This window comes from Symphalangus syndactylus, chromosome 1 (assembly GCF_028878055.3).
Source record: "Symphalangus syndactylus isolate Jambi chromosome 1, NHGRI_mSymSyn1-v2.1_pri, whole genome shotgun sequence".
In the NCBI taxonomy this organism is placed as follows: domain Eukaryota; kingdom Metazoa; phylum Chordata; class Mammalia; order Primates; family Hylobatidae; genus Symphalangus; species Symphalangus syndactylus.
Window position 1 is genome coordinate 50,479,066 of NC_072423.2, and position 24,053 is coordinate 50,503,118.

At 45.0% G+C, this 24,053-nt stretch overlaps 1 protein-coding gene across 2 annotated transcripts in view; it reads right to left on the reverse strand.

The window, feature by feature from the left end:
* The window catches only part of MOCOS (molybdenum cofactor sulfurase), a 75,577-nt gene that overhangs the window by 45,462 nt on the left and 6,062 nt on the right, over positions 1-24,053 (reverse strand). For both annotated transcript variants that reach the window (XM_055233800.2, XM_063640165.1), the window contains exons 2-8: positions 22,175-22,264; positions 18,769-18,835; positions 17,203-17,844; positions 14,340-14,416; positions 12,237-12,436; positions 3,632-3,748; positions 1,133-1,597 (exon numbers count right to left, since the gene is read on the reverse strand). In XM_055233800.2, the coding sequence (XP_055089775.2) occupies positions 1,133-1,597; positions 3,632-3,748; positions 12,237-12,436; positions 14,340-14,416; positions 17,203-17,844; positions 18,769-18,835; positions 22,175-22,264 (1,658 nt within the window). The remainder of the gene's footprint in view (positions 1-1,132; positions 1,598-3,631; positions 3,749-12,236; positions 12,437-14,339; positions 14,417-17,202; positions 17,845-18,768; positions 18,836-22,174; positions 22,265-24,053) is intronic.

The window sequence follows — 24,053 nt, forward strand, 5'->3', positions numbered from 1 at the left end:
GATTCCACCTTTGCTGTCTGCATCGAATATCATGTTGCATACTTTTGTTGGGTCTCTTTAGTCTCCTTCAGTCTTCTCTTGTCTTTCAAGACCATGATATTTTTGAGGAGTACAGTCCAGCTGCCTTGCTAAATGTTTCTTAATTTGGGATTATCGGAGCTTCCTTATTATTTCTGCATTTTTGGTAGGAATGCCACAGGACGAATGCTATGTTCTTCTGTGTGTATCCCAGGAGACACATCCCATTCATTTGTCCCAATGTTGGTGATGTCAACTTTTGTCACTTGGTTAACATGGGCTCTATTAGGTTTCTCCATTGTAAAGTTCATCAATAAGTATGTGGTACTTACTAATTAATAAGTATTTTATGGAGAGAGATTTTCAGAATATGCAGATATCCTGTTACTTATCAAATTTTCATTCATTAAATTTAGCATCTGTTGATGACTATTGCCTAAATCAATTATTGGCATGATGGTTGCAAAGTGGTAGTTTTTAAAATTCTATCATTGATTTATTAGTTGGTATTCTATAGTAGGGTTGAGCTTCTCTATTTATGTGCTAATTCACTTTTACTTTCTATTGGACTCATGGATTCCTGTGTTGTTCAAATGCTCACCACTCATCACTATCAGTACTTATTTTGATGTACATGTTGCCAAGACTTGGCCAACGGGAGCTCCTTCAAGCTGGCTCTTATGTCCTTTTGACATATCTTCAGGTCACCTGGGCAAAGTGCTTAACCTCAAAACCCTGAGGCTCCATATCTATAAAATAGGGATAATATTACTATCCACCTCATATTTCACCATTTTAAGGATCAAATGAAACAAACACATACAATGCCTCAGCACAGAGCCAGCACACACATTCAGTGAAAGTTACAGCTATAATTAATAAGAGTAATGACACATTCACCACTCAGAAACAGGGTCCTCTCAGGAGTCCCCGTGAGCAGAGTCATGTTCAAAAGCCAGCACAGACCAAGAAAGGGAGAGTGAGAATGGCTTTTCTCATCACGACACTCTGATGAATGATTTTGATTTTTTTCATGTCTTTCTTCACTTTATCAAAAAATAGAGGAGAGAGTAAACAAAGAGAAGACTTTCTGTGCTACTGTGAAAGTCCTTACCTCAAACGCAGCACAGGATTTGATTGGATAGAGGTAAAGGTTAGTGACAACATGTGGCCCAAGGGCCCCCTCCAGGACTCCTGCAGCTTTCTCTGAAGGAGTCTGCTGGGTTCTGGCGATATCACACACAGCGGGGGCCACAGGCACAGCATTCACAGCAGTAGACGAGTTGTTCCAAAGCCTGGAGCCTGTAAGGGCATCTTCCTGAGGCGAGAGGCTACGTCTGCCCATGACAGCAGGTGTAACATCAGCCTGGCTCTCTGCTGTTGGGGCTCCAGTCTCCCCGGTGTCAGCATGGGCCCGAGGGACAGGCCAGTCCCCTGATGAGTGCAGGCGGGTGTCTATGATGAACCTAAGAAAGGCCTGGACATCATCCAGCGTCGACATGTATCCAAATGAAATCCTCACAGATCCTGTGGGCTGCCCATCTATGAGGTCCTTATTGTCCCCACAGACATGACCAGCCTAGGATAAGAGAGAAATGCATCAGCCAGAGTGACCCCTTTCTCATAGAGACATTGGAAACAGTTTGGCAAAATAAATTTTGTTAATTTTAAAATTAACCCAGGAAAACAGAACTGCAACATTAATATGTGCTGTGCGTCTGGGACATAGCTCAGCTCTCTACATGCAGGGGACCACTTTCCAGATCTCATTTTGCTCAACTGTAAATTGGGACCAATATCAATCTCAAGGGGCCACTAAAAAGTTTAATAGAAATACTTCATGGAAAGCATTTACCTAGAGCTAGGCACAGGGCTGACTCACAGAGGGGTCAAAACACAGACTAAGGTTTCAGAAGCACCGAGGGGTCAACCTCAAGGTCTACCTGGGGCTGAGATGGGAGAAACATCACTGGTCACTCTCGTTAGCCTCTCAGTACTGAGGGGAGGCCTGCATCCCTGAGAGCTGCCCCTTGACAACAGGGAAAGGCAGAGATGCTTCCCCTGCAAATGACCAGCCCCGGGCCACTGTGAAGGCCAAGGTCAGCTTGAGTGCCCCTGCAGGGAGGTGGGGAAGAAAGGCAAGAGAATCTCAGTCTCCGAGCCCGGCTGCCTGGTGTTTGTCACTGGTCAGCACAGTGCATGGAGCAGTTCTGGACAAACCTCGGTGCTGGATCCGGGTCAGACATCGAAGAAATGGAGCCACAGCATTCCATAGGACCCAATATTCTATCTGGAGCTGTGTTTGTGTTCTGAGCCTCCCTCTCCCTCTCTATTTCTTCTCCTACCTCTTTCCTATCTCCTCCCTCTCCTTCTCTCCTATCCCTCTTTCTTTTTAAAGAAAACTCAGTTCATGGTTAGTTGAGATCTAGTATATACAATATTTCATGGCAACCAAAGGAAAATCAAATTAGAAACTCAAATCAATAAAGACTCTTTGCCACTCAAATTATTCCTGATGAAATGGTTCAAAACAGGCTATAGCCTGAAGTGAAAAACCTCAGCCCAGGGGAGAGACAGGGAGGGTGGGGATTCTGGGAGACGTAGAATCCCTGGAGCCCTAGAAGAGGTCCACGCCGCACCCAACCCAGATGTCGGCTAACTCTAGCTTGGAGGCTGTACTTCAGGAGGGCTGAACCAGGTAAGGGCACATCCTCACACATTCCTTGTTAACACCCCTCTCTTGCCTTTAAATGGTTGGCCTCAAAGTAAAAAATGAATCCGAAAGTCTGCTATAGAGATAATATCTTGAAGCATTTTCTTTTTTTTCTTTTCTTTTCTTGTCTTTTTTTTTTTTTTGAGACTGAGTTTCACTCTTTTTGCCCAGGCTGGAGTGCAATGGCAGAATTTCAGCACACCATCACAACCTCCACCTCCCAGGTTCAAGCAGTTCTCCTGCCTCAGCCTCCCGATTGGCTGGGATTACAGGCATTCACCACCACACCTGGATAATTTTATATTTTCAGTAGAGAGAGGGTTTCTCCACGTTGGTCAGGCTGGTCATGAACTCCTGACCTCAGGTGACTCACCCACCTCGGCCTCCCAAAGTGCTGTGATTACAGGCATGAGCCACCGTGCCCGGCTTTTTTTTTTTTTGGCAGGGGGAGGAGCGGATGGAGTCTTGCTCTGTCACCCAGGCTGGAGTGCAATGGTGCGATCTCGGCTCACTGCAACCTCTGCCTCCTGGGCTCAAGCGATTCTCCTGCCTCAGGCTCCCAAGTAGCTAGGATTACAGGCGCATGCCATCATGCCTGGCTAATTTTTGCATCTTTAGTAGAGACAGGGTTTCACCATATTGGCCAGGCTGGTCTCGAACTCCTGACCTCAGGTGATCCACCTGCCTTGGCCTCCCAAAGTGCTGGGATTACAGGCGTGAGCCACCACACCCGGCCTTCTTGAAGCATTTTCCATTTGTATTCCTTTTCCTTTGTATATGCACAGAGTAGGCATGGATAAATGAGTCTGCAGCAGCAGCCCCCACCCCAGACACGCAGGCAGCAACAGGTGTTGCTGGGTCTCGCTGACTAGCATCTGGATCGCAGAGCCCCGTACCAACCTGAAAATGCTTCTTGACCATCTCGTTGCTTATGCCCAGGTGCCTCTGGCAGGCCCCGGTGTTACAGAAGCAGCCAGTTCGCAGGTGGATGTTGTAAAGACTGGCCATTTTGTCCACCTGCGGATTTAATGTAACATGGAATGAGCCATTACCAATGTGCAGTTTTACTCTGAGAGATTCAGATCAGGATTTGGACCTCTCTTTCCTAATAATAAAATGATGATGCAAGCCTGGAATTGTCTTCTAAAATGATCTATCACAGGTTAAACATTGTATAAAATGTTTCAGTGGGGCTGGAGACAGTGGCTTCTTGGCATCAGCTGCACAGGGTTGGACCACAGAGCAGGCCCGGTGAAGTGCTATTCCGAGCAGCCCCGCCTCAGCTTGCAGCCTGGACTCCAAGTGTTACTGTGTCCATGCTGAGTATAATTGATTTACTTTTCCTACTTTCTCCAACTTTCAGTTTAATCACAGAATTGCTTTTCAGTCCAGAAGTTCCCAAAGCTCTTTCCTGCCCTCTGAAGGCTCTGGGAGGTGGTTCGCATTCACGTGAGCCCCTGGGGATGTTTGCCCCAGCTCCTCCAGGCTGTGAGTCAAGGACTCCATTCCCCAAGGGCCTGGGGGCCCAGTGAGAGTCCTCGCCCTGGGGGCTCAGGCTGAATTCAGGAGTCGTCGTCACTGAACTGCATTCAGGAAAATAAACACATCTTGCTCAGCTGGGTGAGCCTTTGAATTTTTCTCCCTGGGAAGTCACATGTGGGTGGCCAGAGGTCACCATGTGGGCAGCCAGGGATCTTGGCTGGGCAACGATGCCGCCCACAGACCCTTATCAAGACCACGGCAGTCTTCACTTTGGCCATCTCCTCTGGTGTGTGAGAAGAAGCCATTCTCTGGGTTGAACTGAGGGGCTTCAGATGAACAATTCTGTTCCTTCACCCTTGGCTAATGGCCCACTGGCATGCAGACCTGCTAGTGAATTCAGGAGTTTCCCAGCTCTAAGGTGAGTCCTGGCAGCTCTACTGGGCCTGGCCAACTCCATCTCCAGGTCAGGTTTCCCTTCACAAGGCAACTCCTAGGGAGACCCCCGACCCCCCGTCCAGCTCCCACCAGGCTGAATTAGAGTCCCCGTGGCTGCCCCTCACCCGCTCCCCCATATTCACCATTCCAGTTACTTTTGCTGTGAAGTAGGCCACCCAAACTAGGGAGACTAAAACAACAACCATTTTATGCAGCTCATGGCTACATTGTGGGAAGAATTCAAACAGGGCATGGAGGAGATGTCTCCTCTCTGTCTCAAAATGTCTGGAGTCTCAGCTAGGAAGACTCAAAGGCTGGGAGTAGCTTGGCATCTGGGGGTTGGGATCATCTGGAGACTCTTTTACTCCTGGGTCTTTCTGGTCCACAGGCTGGAAGGGCTTCAGAATTAGGACCACCAGCCACAGTCCTGAGCTTGGCCTCTCTGTGTGGCTTGGCATCCTTGCAGCACGCACAGCAGCCTCAGGGTGCGAGACAGCAGCTGACAGGGTAACTCCAGGCTCCAAAGCTAGTGTCCCAGGGAACAAAGCCAATATGGCATCATCTCTTCTGATCCAGCCTTAGAAGCCATGCAGTGTCATCCTTCTGGCACTCTGTTAGCTATGAGCGAGTCACAGATCAGCCCAGATTCTAGGGGAAGACCCATGGATCTCCAGCCCTCCATGGAGGAGTGTCAAAGTCTCATGGCAGGAGAGGATGTGAGCAGAAGACGCTGCTGCAGCCACACTTACACTTTGTCCTAATTTCCCATTTATGCATCAGTCTCTTCTTGCCCTCAGCCCTGGGGAATCTCACACAGGCCCAGACTGTGCCCATCCAGGTGAAGGAGGTTGTCTGCTACGGCAGGATGAGCACAGCATTCAGGGAGGACTGAGAAACTGGCCCAGCCACAATGCCCTGGAGGCTCCCAGCCCAGGAACCTTTGTGCCCAACATTTAATGAGCACTTACTTTATTCTGGGTCCTGTGCTAAGGGATGTATATATTGTATCTCATTTAATCCTCATATCAACACTATAATCAGGGTATATTGTTATCCCCATTTCACAGAGTCTTGGAGAACTTAACTTGCCCAAGTTCACAGAGCTGGCAAGAGGCAGACAGACTCTGAGTGCCCGCTCTTAACCACCATGCAGAGTGACTTCCAACAGCGGGAGAATAAATTTAGAAGTCTGGATATACCAAACCAAGAACCCAAAGCCTTCTCATAGGAAGCTGAATTCTTTACACACCCTCTGACGAAAAAGAGACAGCCAAACCCAACTGATGTTTCCGAAGGCCACCAAAATCCCTGTGGAAATTCGCATATCGTGAAGTTCCCTGAACCTGAAAAAACCGTAACTGCACTTTCTTGAACTGGCACAGTTAGTCATGCCTTAGCCACAGAATCCATTCACACAGTGAGCTTCCTCTACCAAGGCACAGAGGGAGAAACTCATCCTGTGTCTAGCCCCGGGGAACGAGAGTCCTCAGACACCTAGACAGACAGCCTCACACCCTGGTGATTCCTCTTCTTGGAGGCTTCTTCTCCACCACCAATCCCATGCCCCTGCCACGGCACACACAGTTACCTTTCTTTTTCTTTTTTTTTTTTGAGACAGAGTCTTGCTCTGTCACCTAGGCTGGAGTGCAGTGGTACGATCTCAGCTCATGGCAACCTCCACCTCTTGGGTTCAAGTGATTCTCCCACCTCAGCCTCCTGAGTAGCTGGGGTTACAGGTGTGTGCCACCACGCCCAGCTAATTTTTGTATTTTTAGTAGAGACAGGGTTTTGCCATGTTGGCCAGGCTAGTCTCCAACTCCTGACCTCAGGTGGTCCACCCACCTCGGCCTCCCAAAGTGCTGGGATTACAGGTGTGAGCCACCACGCCCAGGCACATTTACTTTTTTATTTTCTTTTTTTTTAATTGTTCTTTAAGTTTCAGGGTACATGTGCACAATGTGCAGGTTGGTTACATATGTATCCATGTGCCATGTTGGTGTGCTGCACCCATTAACACATCATTTAGCATTAGGTGTATCTCCTAATGCTCTCCCTCCCCCCTCCCCCCACCCCACAACAGTCCCTGGAGTGTGATGTTCCCCTTCCTGTGTCCATGTGATCTCATTGTTCAATTCCCACCTATGAGTGAGAACATGCGGTGTTTGGTTTTTCATCCTTGCGATAGTTTACTGAGAATGATGATTTCCAGTTTCACCCATGTCCCTACAAAGGACATGAATTCATCATTTTTTATGGCTGCATAGTATTCCATGGTGTATGTGTGCCACATTGGACATTTGCACATTTACTTTTGATTCACGAATAAAACTTATGTTACCAATGACCTAGAATAACATATTTAAGAAGGCAAACCTTTTGCCACTGATGCATTTTCCACCTTGCCCCCTCCAAAAGCATTTAAAATATTGTGCTTCTTAGTAATGTCAGGGCTGGTTCTGCCAGTACTGACAGCTGAGGACAGTGGGGACGAGGGGTCTGCACAGCTGCCATACTCGAGAGACCACCTATGGCTGTACAGTGCCTGCCCCTGAACACCAGTGAGGACCAACATCTCCCCCAGAAGAATATTCCCCAAGTGTTCTTTAGAAATTTTATGGCTATTCAGAACAGTGGGGGAAAAGATTCCTTGGGAAATGAATTTGTTTGGGACATCTGGGGTTTAACAAATGTGGACTGACTCCCTAACTCATTCTATAAGGACAGCATCATTTTAATACCAAAACATGGCAAAGATACAATGAAGAAAGAAAACTTCAGGCCAATACCCATGATGAACATAGACACAAAAATCCTCAACAAAATACTAATAAATCTAACCCAGCAGCACATTAAAAAGCTAATCCAGCCGGGTACAGTGGTGCACACCTGTAATCACAGCACCTTGGGAGGCCGAGGTGGGCAGATTGATTGAGCTCAGGTGTTCAAGACCAGCCTGGGCAACATGACAAAACCCTGTCTCTACAAAAAATACCAAAAAATTAGCCAGGCGTCACTACTGGTATCTACCCAAAGAAAACGTCATTATGTGGAAAAGACACATGCACACATGTTTATAGCAGCACAATTCACAATTGCAAAAATATGGAACCAACCTCAATGCCCATCAACCAACGAGTGGATAAAGAAAATGTGGTATATATACAACATGGAATACTACTCAGCCATAAAATGAAACAAAACAATGGCCTTTGCAGCAACTTGAATGGAGCTGGAGGCCGTTATTCTAAGTGAAATAACTCAGGAATGGAAAACCAAATATCATATGTTCTCACTTATAAGTGGGAGCTAAGGTATGAGGATGCAAAGGCATAAGAATGATATAATGGACTTTGGGGACTCCGGGGGGAAGGGTGGGATGGGTGAGGGATAAAAGACCACATATTGGGTACAATGTGTACACTGCTCGGGTGATGGGTGCACCAAAATCTCAGAAACCATCACCAAAGAACTTATCTATGTAACCAAAAACCACCTGTACAATAAAAAACTATTAAAATAAATTAGCTGGGCATGGTGGCATGTTCCTGTAGTCCCAGCTACTCGGGAAGCTGAGGTGGGAGGATCACTTAAGCCAGGGAGGTCAAGGCTGCAGTGAACCAAGATCGTGCCACTGAACTCCAGTCTGGGCGACAGAGTGAAACCTTGTCTCCAAGAAAAAAAAAAAGAAGAAGAAGAGAAAGCTAATCCACCATAATCAAGTAGGCTTTATTCTTGGGATGCAAAGCTGGTTCAACATACACAAATCAATATATATGATTTATCACATAAACAGAACTAAAAACAAAAACCACATGATCATCTCAACAGACACAGAAAAGGCTTATAACAAAATTCAGCATCCCTTCTGTTAAAAACTCTGAACAGACTAGGAATCCAAGGAACATACATCAAAATAACAAGACCCATCTATGACAAAACTACACCCAACATCATACTGAATGGGCAAAAGCTGCAAGCACTTCCCTTGAAAACTGGCACAAGGTAAGGATGACCTCTCTCACCACTCCTTTTCAACATAATACTGGAAGTCCTAGCCACAGCAATTAGGCAAGAGAAAAAAATAAAAGACATCCAAATAGGAAGAGAAGAAGTCAAGCTATCTCTCTTCACTGATAACATGATTCTATACCCAGAAAATCCCATAATCTCTGCCCAAAGGCTCCTAGAACTAATAAACAACTTCAGTAAAGTTTCAGGACACAAAATCAATGCATGAAAATCAGTAGCATTTTTATACACTAATAATGGCCAAGCTGAAAGCCAAATCAAGAATGCAATCCCATTTACAATAGCCAAAAAAATAATAAAATACCTAGGAATCCACCTTACCAGGGGGGATATCTACAATGAGAATTACAGAATACTGCTAAAAGAAATCAGACACCACACAAACAAATGGAAAAACATTCCATACTCATGGATAGGAAGAATCAGTGTTGTTAAGATGGTCATACTGCCCAAAGCAATTTACAGAGTCAATGTTATTCCTATCAAACTATCGATGTCATTTTTCATGGAATTAGAAAAAAAACTATTCTAAAATTCATATGGAACCAAAAAAGAGCCCAAATAGCCAAAGCAATCCTAAGCAAAAAGAAAAAAGCTGAAGGCATCAGACTACATGACATCAAACTATACTACAAGGCTACAGTAATCAAAACAGCATGGTTCTAGTACAAAAACAGACACATAAATCAATGGAAAAGGTTAGAGAACCCAGAAATAAAGCCACACACCTACAACCATCAGATCTTTGACAAAGTAGACAGTAACAAGCAATGGGGAAAAGACTCCCTATTCAATAAATGGTGCTGGGATAACTGGCTATAGATACAGAGAAGATTGAAACTGGACCCTTTCCTATCACCACATACAAAAATAAACTCAAGACAGATTAAAGACTTAAATGTAAAACCTAAAACTATAAAAATCCTAGAAGAAAACCTAGGAAATATCATTCTGGATATAGGCCTTGACAAAGACTTCATGATGAAGACTCCAAAAGCAATTGCAACAAAAGGAAAAATTGACAAATGAAGCCTAACTAAACTAATGAACATTGGGACAGCAAAAGAAACTATCAACAGAGTAAACAGATAACCTACAGAATGAGAGAAAATATTGCAAACTATGCATCTAATAAAGGTCTAATATCTGGAAGCTATAAGGAACTTAAATCAACAAGCAAAAAACAAAGAACCCCATTAAAAATGGGCAAAGAACATGAACAAACCCTTATCAAAAGATGACATACATGCAGCAAATAGCATATGAAAAAATGTTCGACATCATTAACCGTGAGAGAAATGCAAATTAAAACCACAATGAGATACCATCTCACACCAGTTGGAGTGACTATTAAACAGTCAAAAATTAACATATGCTGGTGAGGTTGTGGATAAAAAGAAACACTTATACACTGCTAGTGGGAATGTAAATTTGCTTAGCCACTGTGGAAAGCAGTTTGGAGATTTCTAAAAGAATTTAAAACAGAACTACCATTGGCCGGGCATGGTGGTTTATGCCTGTAATCCCAGCACTTTGGGAGGCTGAGGCAGGTGGATCACATGAGGCCAGGAGTTTGAGACCAACCTGACCAACATGGTGAAACCCTGTCTCTACTAAAAATACAAAAATTAACCAGGCGTAGTGGTGCACATCTGTAACCCCAGCTGCTTGCGAGGCTGAGGCAGGAGAATCAATTGAACCCGGGAGGTGGAGGTTGCAGTGAACAGAGATTGCGCCACTGCACACTAGCTTGGGCGACAAAGTGAGACTGTCTCAAACAAACAAACAAACAAACAAACAGAACTGCCATTGAATCCAGCCATCCCAATTCCTTTATTAAATTACTGGTGTATACCCAAAGGAATATAAATCATCCTACCATAAAGGCAAATGCACGCATATCTTCATTGCAGCACTTTTCTCAACAGCAAGGACATGGAATCAACCTATATGCCCATCAGTGGTAGACTGGTTAAAGAAAATGTGGTACATTTACACCGTGGGATACTACACAGCCACAAAAAAATGAAACCAGTTCTTTGCAGCAACATGATGCAGCTGGAGGCCATTATCCTAAGTGAATTAACACAGAAACAGAAAACTAAATACTGCATATTCCCACTTATAAGTAGGAGCTAAACATTGAGTACACATGGACACAAAGAAGAAAACCATGGCCACCGGGGCCTACTTGAGGGTAGAAGGTGAGGGGAGGGGAAGATTGAGAAACTACCTATCGGGTACCCATGTAACAGGCCTGCACATGTATCTCCTGAACCTAAAATAAAAGTTGGAAGAACACCAGGCACAGTGGCTCATGTCTGTAATCCCAGCACTTTGGGAGGCTGAGGCGGGCAGATCACCTGAGGTCAGGAGTTCAACCAGCCTGACCAACATGGTGAAACCCCATCTTTACTAAAATATAAAAATTAGCCAGGCATGGTGGCACATGCCTGTAGTCCCAGCTATTCGGGAGGCTGAGGTGGGAGAATCACTTGAACCCGAGAGGTGGAGGTTGCAGTGAGCTGAGATCACGCCACTGCACTCCAGCCTGGGTGACACAGCAAGACTCCATCTCAAAAAAAAAAAAAAAAGTTGGAAGAAAAAATAAAATAAAAATAAAGTGCCAGGTGCCTCCCTCGCCCTCTCTCTTGCTTCTCTGGCTGCACATACCAGTTCACATTTGCCTTCCTCCACAGGTGGAAGCAACCTAAGGTGTTCGCCAATGCCCAATCTTCCAGTCATCAGAACCATGAGTCAAATAAACCTTTTTTTCTTTGTTAAAAACAAAATGTGGCCCTGGCACAGTGGCTCACATCTATAATCCCAGCACTTTGGGAGGCCAACACAGATGGATCATTTGAGGTCAGGAGTTCGAGACCAGCCTAGCCAAAATGGTGAAACCCCGTGTCTACTAAAAATACAAAAATTAGCCAGGTGTGGTGGTGTGTGCCTGTAATCCTAGCTACTCGGAAGGCTGAGGCATGAGAATTGCTTGAACCCAAGAGGCAGAGGTTGCAGTGAGCCAAGATCACACCATTGCATGCCAGCCTGGGTGAAAGAGCGAGACTCCACCTCAAAAAAATTAATTAAAATGTGGATGCGGATGTGCTTTCAAGGAAAAACCAGCACCGTCTTCCAAACACCCAACGGTTGAATCCATTCCCCACAGTACTGCTCTGGGAGTGACCTTTGGTTTCTGTTGTCCATCTGTGACACCCCATCTGATAACCACCTACCACCATGCCTGAGTGCTCAGTGCAACTCTGGACATCTTAGTGGACCAGGAAGTGAAGTGAACAGCTTATTCAACTGTGGCAAAGACCCAACGGTTTCCCACCTGCCATCAGAAGAACTGGCCTCTTTCTTCCCATTTGAAAGTTACCACTTTTGGCTGAGTAAAGAGGACTGAAAAACGAGGGTGAATGAAGGTGGAAAGGCATGTGGCTGAGGGCCTGGTGGCCTCTTCAACAGTGCATGGACTTTGTCACACTGCATTGCTCTCGTCTGGAACTCGGACGAGTTGTAATAAGGTCAGCAGGATGGAAAGAAAACCCACCTGGGAGTAACCAATGATGTTCCCTTTGTCATCCAGCACATTAAAATTGATGATCGGACCCTGAACCTCAGGGCTGCTGAACTCAGAATCGCTGTAAATCCGCACCACAGGGGCTCCGTTGGGGTACTGGAGAGAGGACAGGGCCACGTAGGTATACTGAGCCAAGGTGAAGGTGTGCTGCTTTATATTCTCCATTCCACCTCAAATCAATCATGAAGCACAAGAGAATCATGAGCTTTATGTAAATTCACAATTCACTCATTCTTTTTTTTTTTTTTTTTTTTGAGACAGGGTCTCACTCTGTCACCCAGGCTGGAGTGCAGTGGTACGATCACAGCTCACTGCAGCCTCAACCTCCTGGGCTCAGGTGATCCTCTCACCTCAGCCTCCCAAGTAGCTGGGACGACAGGCATTCACCACCATGCGTGACTAATTTTTGTATTTTTTGCAGAGATGGAGTTTCACCATGTTGCCCAGGCTGGTCTTGAGCTCCTGGGCTCAAGTGATCCACCTGCCTCAGCCTCCAAAAGTGCTGGGATTACAGGCATGAGCCACCACGCCTGGCACCACTAACTCACTTTTAAGAAAACAAGTTTGTTAAAGCTGGCAAACCTGGACCTCACATTAATAATTTTAAATGTGTGTAAATAGTGGATGGTACTGCCCTTGTGACAAATGTTTAGGTCTTCAGTACTGAACAACAGAATTTTTCCATAGGCATTCCTGTCATCCTCTTTTTTATACCTAATGTTACTTAAACATTTAGATATTTAGACCCTTTGGTAACAGATCACAAAATGTATGTTTTTTCCTCTAAACATACTTTTGCTGTTTTTTATATTATTAATGTTTAAATAATTTTAACACTACACAAAGCAATGAAGAATACATGCTTCAACATGAATGAACCTTGGAAACGTGCTAAGTGAAGCCAGACACAAAAGGACAAATGTTGTATGATTCTACTTAGATGAGTTACCAAGAATAGGCAAATCCACAGAGAAAAAAAGTAGTTCCAAGGGTTGGAAGGGGAGAAGGAAATAGAGAGTTATTGTTTAATGGGTACAGAGTTTCTGTGTGGGATGATAAAGTTCTGGAAATAGACAGTGGTGATGGTGGCACGACACTGTGAATGTATTTACTATGACTGACTTGTACACTTAAAAATAGTTAAAATGGTAAGTTTTACGTTATGTATATTTTACCACAATTTTTATTTTTTAAAAAAGGAACAATTACATAGGAAAAAAATCAGGGTTTGCCATATTGTGGACTGGTACAGTCAACCTTTGCATTCCGAGGTGCCTGGCCCTGTTAGACCCTGTCACCTGTGGTTTGGGGGCCCCGTTAATATCTTTCCTTGGAAAGTACTCACTACTCAGTGCCTGTATTTATTAACTCCTCCCTTTGTCCCAGATCATGCCCACTTACCTCCCTGCATTGCCATCAGGGCGACCCTCTCTTCCCGTGAATCCTGCCTGCTGCTGTGTTGGGCTAAGGCTAAGGTTAAGGCACTGAAGGGTCCCATTACTGTGACAAAAGAAATCATGCCTCATGTGAAGACCATCGGCAGACACAGTGGTTGGGTGCTCATGGTTAGGCATCAGTATGACCTGGGTTAAATCCTTGCCCTCCTGGTTTCCAGCTCCCTGGCCTGGAAGGGGTTTAACCTCTCTGAGCATCAGCTTATTCATAGGCAGAGCTCCCCCGTGGGGCAGTGGGGAGGACCCAGAGAGGCAAGAGCAGGTAAAGGCCTCAGGATCTGTAATCATTCCCAGGACCCAGGGAGGCTCCTGTCATTCTGTGAAGCTAGCAATCTCCTGATTTGGAATGTCTTCTACCTGTTAAAATGTTATTTTAGCTGAAAAAAAAAAAAAACAAAAAACAATCCAAAAACCCCACCTCATTCTCTTGCACTCTGAAGTGGTTTTGAAGTTACTGCACTCTGAAGTGGTTTTGAAGTTACTAGGAATCAAATTTAACTGCATGGAGTGCCAGTCACTTCCACAGACTCTGTCTCCTTCACCTGAATCACACCTGTGCCAGAGCTCCCTCAAGGACACAACAGGAGCAAATTCCACAGGGATAGAAACATCCACTGACCTGTGAGGCGCTCTAGGGTGTCAAATCCATGTTTTAGCGCAATAACATCAAGGAATGAGATGGTGCCATCTTCAAACCTATAATCACGGGGTGAGGAGAACAGGTCAAGCTGTGGTCAAAACAATCCATGTGCATTTAATGGCATATAATGAGCTTTAGATTTTAGGCTTAGCTGTTGATATGGTTTGGCTTTATGTCTCCACCCAAATCTCATCTCTAATTGTAATCCCCAGGTGTTGAGGGATGGACCTGGTAGGAGGTGATTGGATCATGGGGGTGGTTTCCCCCTTGCTGTTCTCATTTCCTGATAGTGAGGGAGTCCTCACGAGATCTGATGGTTTTATAAATGGTAGTTCCCCTGGGCTCTTCTCTGTCTCTCCTGCTGCCTTGTGAAGAAAGTGCCTGCTTCCCCTTCCGCCATGATTGTAAGTTTCCTGAGGCCTCTCCAGCAATGCAGAACTGTGAACCAATTAAACCTCCTTTGTTTATAAATTACCCAGTCTTGGGTAGTATCTTTATAACAGTGTGAAATTGGACTAATACCGCTGTAATCTATTAATACCTTCCCTCTGCTGTCTTACAAAACATTGCTTTCCCCTTCAGGATGGGGGGACTTTGTACACCAAGACCTGTCCAGCTGCCTCTGGCCCTGACCCACTCTGCAGTTTTCTTGGGCTGCTCTAAATTTCCTAGGGTGGCCAGGTGCAGTGGCTCATGCCTATTATCTCAACACTTTGGGAGGCCCAGGTGGGAGGATCACTTGAGGCCAAGAGTTTGAAACTACCTATCTGTGCAACACAGCAAGACCCCATCTCTACAAAAAAATTTGTTAAACTAGCCAGTTATTAATTGATTGACAATTATTTATTGATCAAATACTTAATAGATTATTTCTTAAAATAAAAGAGGAGTCTTTTGTTTCTGTCAAGGGATGTACTTCACTGAGTTATAAAATACATAAAGTTGAGAACATAGTCAAGGTACTTATTCAATAAACCTTTAGGTTGAGTATTAAATCTTTTGAGTTCTATTCCTAAGTTCACAAGAAAAAAAATTGGCTTATAATGGTAAATAAATAAATTCAGCTTTCTGGGAATGTTGGCGTGTCATCTGTTGTAAAGTCATCTACCTGAATCAAAGGAAGGAGGTCTGATCCCCCCAAGCCCATCCATGCCCTGGCCCCCAGTGAGCTGCCCCACTTCTCCTGGCCTTCAGGTGCCCTTATTGGCCAAATTAAATTTGAGGTGTTGATTTTTTCTGCCTGTAACTTACATTATGTTATGTCTGTCATTCTTTTCTCATTTGGTTCTGTTACATGGTAAATTATGACACTTGGAGTCAAAAGGTTTTACATGAGCATTCCTGTTTTAGAAGCCCCCCAACTATGGGCAAGTCCTAAATAAAAGAGACCTCAAATAGCCTCCTAACATTGATCCCTACCATTCTGATACTTCACCTATGTTAGCTCTAAAAGGACAATATTATCATTTCTCTCTCTTTTCTTTTTCTTTTTTTTTTTTTTTTGAGATGGAGTCTTGCTCTGTCACCCAGGCTAGAGTGTAGTGGGCATGATCTTGACTCACTGCAACCTCCGCCTCCTGGGCTCAAGCAATTCTCCTGCCTCAACCTCTTGAGCAACTGGGATTACAAGCACCCACCACCATGCTCAGCTAATTTTTGTGTTTTTAGTAGAGACGGGGTTTCACCATGTTGGGCAGGCTGGTCTCGAACTCCTGACCTCATGATCCGCCCACCTTGGCCTCCCAAAGTGCTGGGATTACAGGCGTGAGCCACCACACCCGACCCAATATTATCATTTCTACTTTACAGAAAAAACATGAGGTGCAGAGGACAAGTCACATGTCCCCTTGCTGGTGTGCAGTGGAGTGGGGACTCATTCCCCAGTGGTCCAGCCTGAGGCCTACACAGCTAACACTGACTCTATTGTCAAGGCCATGGCCCTACTTGCAGGACCCTTGAGTCTGTGTGGGGTCTGTGGGGGATCTAAAGCCCTTCCCAACTATGTGCCAAGCCTTCTCTGGACCCTGTAGGTGATTAGTTGCCTACCCAACCCTGTGTCCCCACTGTTGACCCAGCAGAACCCTGGATCAGCCACCATTTTCAGCCTTGACACACTCGACCTTACAAGTCCCAGCTGTCACCATCTGAAAGATTCCTGAGCATAACCCACACCACCTGCCCTTGCAGCCTGGGGATGAGGTATATGCCAACAACCCAGGCAGAGGCCTCTGGCATTTGAGGGCAAGTGACAACCTGCACCCAGACTCCCTCTGTAACTCACTCACAGTGGGGCTCATAGAGGTTGCTGCTAACACTGCCTCACAAGTCTGGGGGCCTCTGCTTTAACTGATTCCTCCTGCTAACTAGGTGCCAGGCTGAGCTGATCCTAGCTCCTGGAGAACCAGCTATGCTGTCAATGTGTGGGCAGACTTGTTCCAAACGGTGCCACCTTTTAAAGCCACTGGGTGCCACCTTTTAAGGCCACTGTTTCAACTGTTGCAACCTCTTGTCAGTTCTGAGGGCAAAGGCCTGGTAGCTCACCCTCCTTACCCCATGAGGGCCTTTTATCTCTCCTGTGTGCAGTTCTTATCTGCAGGCCCCAGTCGTCTCACAGCTCTGGAGAAGCCTCTCAAATGGGGGCAGAGTTCACTGAGCCACCTGTGTCACCTCCAGTCAACCTCTGCCTCCCAGATCTGAGCCCTGCCATCAGCCTGTCCCTGACAGCAACCTGAATTCTGCTGACCCCCAAAGCCAGACCCACCTCTTGCATAATCCTCCAGGAGAAACAGGCCAGACCCTACCTTGCTGAACTCCTCTGACCCCTCCCCTGTGGCAAGATTACCTTTGAGCTACCGACAGTCTCGGGATGTAGAAGTCTTCTCCTGCTAGGTACGCAGAGGCTGTGCCTCCTCCAAAGTAGGTCTTCCTCAGTAGAGGAGCCGCATGATTATGGACCAGCAGAGCGCCCAGGCCTGTAGGAAACCCGAAGATCTTATAGAAGGAGATGGGGACAAAGTCAGCCTGGTGAGCTGACAGGTCCAAAGGCGAGGTGCTCACGTAGGAGGCTGCATCAAGCAGCACAAACCACTTCCCAGGCGTGCTCACAGGGCGCAACTGCCCAGACTTGACCTCTTTTATCCAGGACAGGGGGTATCTGACTCCAGAAAAGTTACTCTGAGCTGGGTAGCAGAAGAGATGCGGCAGCTGGCAGTCTGGGTCACTGGCTGAAGCACCACGTTCCTCTGCAGACCACAGGTCCTCTGGCCTGACCGGGGTGGACATGACATTTATAGCCATGGTCACGTTCCTCATACCCACTACGGAGGTGTGGCTGTCGGTGAGGTAACAGAAGTGACTCCCGCTGCTCTCTGGGCCCTGGGACACCCACGGAAAGGCCTCTGCCACCAGTTTGAGAGCAGCCGTGCTCCCAGCAGTGAAGATCACAGTATAGTCCTCTGCGGTGGTGTGGAAGTGCGCCAGGATTCTGGAAGAAGAACAGCATCTCCGCAACCCTTGGATCTCAGCCCCAGCACTAAATATTTGCAGGCTGTTTTATTTCTATTAACTATGACATCTCTACCTTAATGGATAGATAGGCTTTGCCACAGCTGTGAAATTAGGGCAAGGGCAATGGAAGCCATGGGAACGAGTTCCAGTTGGCAAAATCCTCTTACCTCCCAAATATCACTGGATATCTCCAATTGGATATGTGTGACAAAAATCCACAATAAACTTAATCAGAGTTGATACTACTCTCTCTCCTTGGTGCTTTCTACTTAACTCTAACATAAGAAGATTTACATAGTAATCAACCTATTTACATTGCTTTTAATTTTGGCAACCCTAATAGCAAAACAGTATCACTTTCAAATTTGGAATAACTTGAAACTGTGTGATTGGAAATTGTGTTAATAATTTTAAGTACCACCTGGAAATTTTTCGCCAGATACTGTTATGTGTAGAAAGTATAGAGAGCTGTTTAACATACAAATACTAGTAAAAACGGGGAAAAGGGAAAAAAGACAGGAAGAAAACAAGATGCCTAATAAAACTTCTTATGAAAAGGAAAACCAGAGAAATAGTACTTTTCTTCTTTCTGAAAACAAGACCTAGGATCCTGGGTCACTCCCTGTCACTTTGGCACTGCAGAGTCTCTGGAGCCACACAGAACAGCTGTGTGCACCTCAGAGCCACCTACCTGTGCGTCTCATCTGCCCCACACTGCATCTACTCACCCCTGCCTTTCTGAGCTCTGACTCTGATGTTTCTCAACATGCATGCATTGCCTTTTAGCCAACTGTGATCCTCCTGAAACCAACTCAGAACTTTAGTGGGATGCAGGCAAGTCCTAGGAAGGAAGTCTGTCTGCCTAGGTATGCCCAGTCAGGCAGGTGTCCCTGATGCTTACCTGTAGCGCACCTGCTCCACAGTGTCATGGGTGAGCTTGCTGCTGATGTTCTGGCTGTGAGGATTACCTGGCAGGTTACAAAGACAAGGCCACCAAGTCACTACTTAGGGTCTCTTCCTTTGTGTTCCTTCTGAATCCACTCCCTGTTTCTCAAAAAGCATAACATAAAACTACCGTATCACCTACCAATTCCACTCCTAGATTTCTACCCCTCAAAAATGAAAACATGTCTATACAGACTTGCATGTGAATGTTCATAGCTTTATTCAGAAAGTCAAATTCGGGAAACAATATAAATGTCCATCAGTGGGTGAACAAATAAACAAAATATGCTACATCCATAAAATAAAAAGTGATTTGGTTTTTTGCTCTGTCTTGCTCTGTCACCCAGGATGGAGGGCAGTGGCATGATCATAGGTCACTGCAGCCTCAAACTCCTGGGCTCAAATGATCCTCCCATCTCAGCCTCCTGAGTAACTGTGACTACAGGTGTGCACAACTACACCTGGGTAACTTTTTAAAATTACTTTTTGTAGAGATGAGGTCTCTCTGTGTTGCCCAGGCTGGTCTTGAACTCTTGGGTTCAAGCAATCTTCCTGCCTCAGCTTCCCCAAGTGCTAGGATTACAGGCATGAGCCACTGTGTCCAGCCAGGGAAGTTATTTGCCAATAAAGAGGAACAAACTACTGGCCATGACATGAAAGAACTTCAAAAGCATGATAAATGAAATACTCCAGACACAAGAATATACATAATGCATGAATCAATCTACATTAAATGTCCAGCAAAAGAATTGTAGAGATACAGAAAGTAGTAGATTAGCAATTGTCTGGGGCTGAGGGCAGCAACAAGGATTAGCTGTAATGGGCATGAAGGATCTTTTCGGGGGAATGAAAACATCTAACTGATTTATAGTGATGATTGCATCACTAGGTCAATTACTAAAAAATCATCATTGGACACCTGAAATAGATTTTTTTTTTAAGAGAGACAGAATCTTACTCTATCACCCAGGCTGGAGTACATGGCTGATCATAGCTCACTATAACCTTGAATTCCTGGGTTCAAGGGCTCCTCCTCCCTCAGCCTCCTGAATAGCTAGCACAACAGGTGTGTGCCACCACACCTGGCTGATTTTTTAAATTTTTGTTTTTTGTAAAGATAGGCTCTTGCTATGTTGCCCAGGCTTGTCTTGAACCCCTGGGCTCAAGCAATCCTCCTACCTTTGCCTCCCAAAGCACTGGGATTATAGGCCTGAGACACTGTACCCAGCTGGTAAATTTTATGATATAGTTAAAAAAAAAAAATCTCTCCTTAGTAAAACCAAATGTGATCGGGAAGAGTATTTTAGAGCTGGAAGTCAGCTCAGAAGCAGGCCAGTGCAAGAGTCTGTTCTTCATGTTCTGGACAGGTGGCTGTGGCTCTGTTTAACTCCAGAGAATGCAGTATACAGTCTCAGGAAGATGCCCTTTTCTCCAAGCATGAAGCAGAGCCATGAACACCACTTAATCTAAGTCCTCACCTATTGCCCTGCAGATCCCACCACCACTACTGATACCATTCCCGTAGAAATAATTGATCCCAGCCTCCAAATATGTGAAGGGGGCCACTGTGCTGCCCTTAGCCATCCACTCTCAAGGAGGAAGGCCCCCCTCCCAATTTCACTCTTCCTCTTAACTTCTAGTTTGGCTCCCTTCCCGGTGTCCTCACCAAATGTGTCCCAGAGTATCATGATCTCCCTCAAACTTAACCCCCAGACAGGCCTTGGTAGGGCCTGACCTATAAGACCAGGCACCAGCATTTCTCAGGAGCTACATGTGCTCATTAACGCAGAATTTGCCCTTTAGTTTTAGATTTTTTTTTCCTCCAAAATACACTGAAAGATTGCACTGGATTTCTGGCCACTGCAGCTACCGCATGTTCTGTTTCCACATTGCTAGTAACCTGTGGGACCTGGTAATTATCCTCATTGCCTTTTCTCTGCTTGGCTTTAGTGCTGCATCAGTAGCACCACCTGCAATCTCAACTCTGCCATCTCTCAGGCTTTCCCATAGTTATGGCTCTTGCAAAGGTCAGAGAAGGAGAATTACAAGACCCTTTGCAAATTGCAGATTAAAATCAAGATAAATCCCTCCTTGACACCTTCCCAGAAGACTGTTCCCCAGAACAAATATCTGCTGGCTGCCCAGAGCCAAAATCCAAACCCCTTAATGTGGCATAACAGAAGTATCCTGAATTGAGGCACTCTGGTGGAGGCTAAGGGCTTGGGCTCTGGAGCTAAACTGCCTGGAAACCCAGCTTCTAGCTCCCCCAAGCTCCAGTCCTTCCTGTGCAGCCTCAGGCTAGTTACTTGCCTTCTCCGGGGCGCCATTTCTTCACCTATAAAACAGGAGTGATACCAGAACATATACCTCTTGGGTTGTTGTGAGGCTGAAGAGAGAAAGCTCATAGCGAGTACCTGATAAATGTTATTTATCGTTATTCTCATCACAAATATTACAATTACTACTGCCACTATGATTTCAAATTCCCTTTCCAAAGTATGTGAGATCATGTTGTGCTGCTAATAAATGCCACTGATGACAATGCCATTGCTCCTAGAACAAAGATCAAGCATCTACAATGCCCTGCACTGGCTTCTTCTCCCTCCCTCCCCATTCGGACCTCTCCCACTCTTCTTCCCTTCCGTGTTCCTGGACTAGCTCCTGAAACCACTACAGGATCTTGGCTCGGGCTGTTACCCTGCCTGCTCACACTTCTCCCCCTCTTGTCTGAGTGGATTCTGGCTCATCCTCCAGCATCCACTCCACTCCAAAGGAAGCTTTCCCTGACAGGCACAAGCCAACCTCACTGTCACTGCAGATACAGGCTGGCCTGGAACCAGGCACCTTTTGTCCATAGTCTTTCACGCAGTTGGTAATCACATTTATTTGGAGTTCACTTAAGGTCTTGTCTTCCAGGACTAGATCACAGTGTCCAAGAAGAAAGGGATGTGTTTATTTTGCTCCCATTATAGCACTGTGCCCCACACATCGTAGTGGCTCAGTGAACAGTTATAGAGTGAATGACTGAATTAACATCCCTCCTGCCGCCCCACTCTCTGCACTGTACAGGGTCACTCACCACCACCAAACACAGCAACTTTGAATCTCTGTGCCCTTCCTAACACTGGCCCCTTCTTCTGGTAGTAGCCTGTGTGTCTGTCCCTGAGCCAGCTCCCTCCCTCCCGGCCACATGTTTACAGTACAGAATGACCCAGGGTGCTTGCCTGGCCCCTATCTTACATGGGGCTTATTCAGCTTTTTGTGGTCAGAACAGTCCTGGTCTATTAATCTAACATGTAATATGTGTAGGTATATCAGCTGCATGTAGTTGACTAAAACCTGTTTCAGGCGTTTTTCTTTACCATAAATGTTTTCCATGAGATCACTAGTGAAGCTTTCGAGCTGGCTCTGGGAGAACAAGGTGGCACCCGCATGGTCAAGGTAGACAGTTCCTGAAAGAAAACGAAATAAAGCTGCAGGTTGTTTTTCATAGGTATTTCAGTCCTTTTACCTGAATCTGGTTTGTGTAAACCCAACCGATGCTATCTAATGCGTGTAGATGTAACACCAGGCCACTGACTTGAGCCCAGTGCCTCTTGATATGTGCCTCTTAATCCAAGTGTAGGCATGAGCAGTGGAAGGACTGCACTTCTAATGCTGAAGGACTTTTAAAGCCCTGAGAGAGCCCTCCTGGTTAATCAGCTCCCTTCACTCTTTTGTGAACCTGGAACAGCATCCCACACAGAGAAGGCGACCAGCAGACATTCGTGATGAATAATGGCAAAGCTGTTTCACATTGTCACTCACAACCTATTCTGGAGGTTCTGGGAGGATTCTCTGAGGGGAGAGCCCTGATCCTACTTTCCCACACTGCTCTGCACCCCTCAACACTAATGCAGCTGCAGAGCTTCCAAGAATACAAAGAATGCAAATGATCCTTCCAGCCTCTCTCAGAGAGAAATGCAAATTTAGATGAAAATGAGATACCGTGATTTACTGATCAGATTGGCAGAGATCAGTGGTTGGATTCCTCACTGTGTGAATGAAGCTGTGGCGAAACAAGCTCACTGGTACATGGCTGGTAGGAGGGTACACAGGTACACCTTCTTTATGCTCAGCAATTTGGCAACATCAGTTCACGCTTTAAAATGTACACACCATTTTGACCTAGCAATTCCACTTGCAGGAATTCATCTTACAAATACTCATACTTTTGTGGAATGACCTGAATATAAGGATATTCAATGAACTACTGCCTGCAATAGCAAAAGATTGGAAACAAATATCCATCAATGCGCTTTTAAAATAAAGAAACATTGTACACTAATAATAAGTACTGACATGAAACAAACTCTGAGATACACTTTCTTTTTTTTTTTTTTTTTGAGGCGGAGTCTCGCTGTACACAAAACAAAATATTTGATAAGTGAATGAATGGATCTCTTCATATTATATGTACTTGAAAGAGATACACTTTCAAGTACATATAATATGAAGAGATCCATTCATTCACTTATCAAATATTTTGTTTTGTGTAGAATGGGTTGTTTTATCACAGCTTTATTGAGATATAAAATTCACTCTCTTAAAGTATACAATTCAGTGGTTTTTAACATATTCATAAAATTACATAAATACCACCACTAATTTTAGAATATTTTCATTCATCCCCAAAAGAAATCCCATATCATTACCAATCACTCCCCAATGCCTCCAACCCCAGCCCTTGATAACCACTAATCTACTTTCTGCTTCTCTAGATTTGCCTGTTCTGAACATTTCATGTAGAAGAAACCATACAATATGTGGCCTTTAGTGTCTGACTTCTTTCACTTAGCATAATGTTTTCAAGGTACATCCACATTTCAGCATGTATCAGAACTTCATTCCTTTTATGGCAGAATAGTATTCCATTGTATGAATATACCACATTTTATTTATCCATTCATCTACTGAGGAATATTTGGGTTGTTTCCACTTTTGTGTATTATAAATGATTGCTGCTATGAATACTGGTGTACAAGTTTTTGTGTGGATGTGTTTTCTCTCATTTGGTGGGTTGTACTTTCACTTTCTTGATGGTGTTCATTGAAACATACAAGTTCTAACTTTGATAAAATCCAATTTGTCTATTTTTGTTGTTGTTACATTTTTGGTGTCATAAGAAATTATTGTCTAATCCAACAAGGTCCTAGTGATTTATGCTTATGTATTACTCTAAGAATATTACACTTTTAGCTG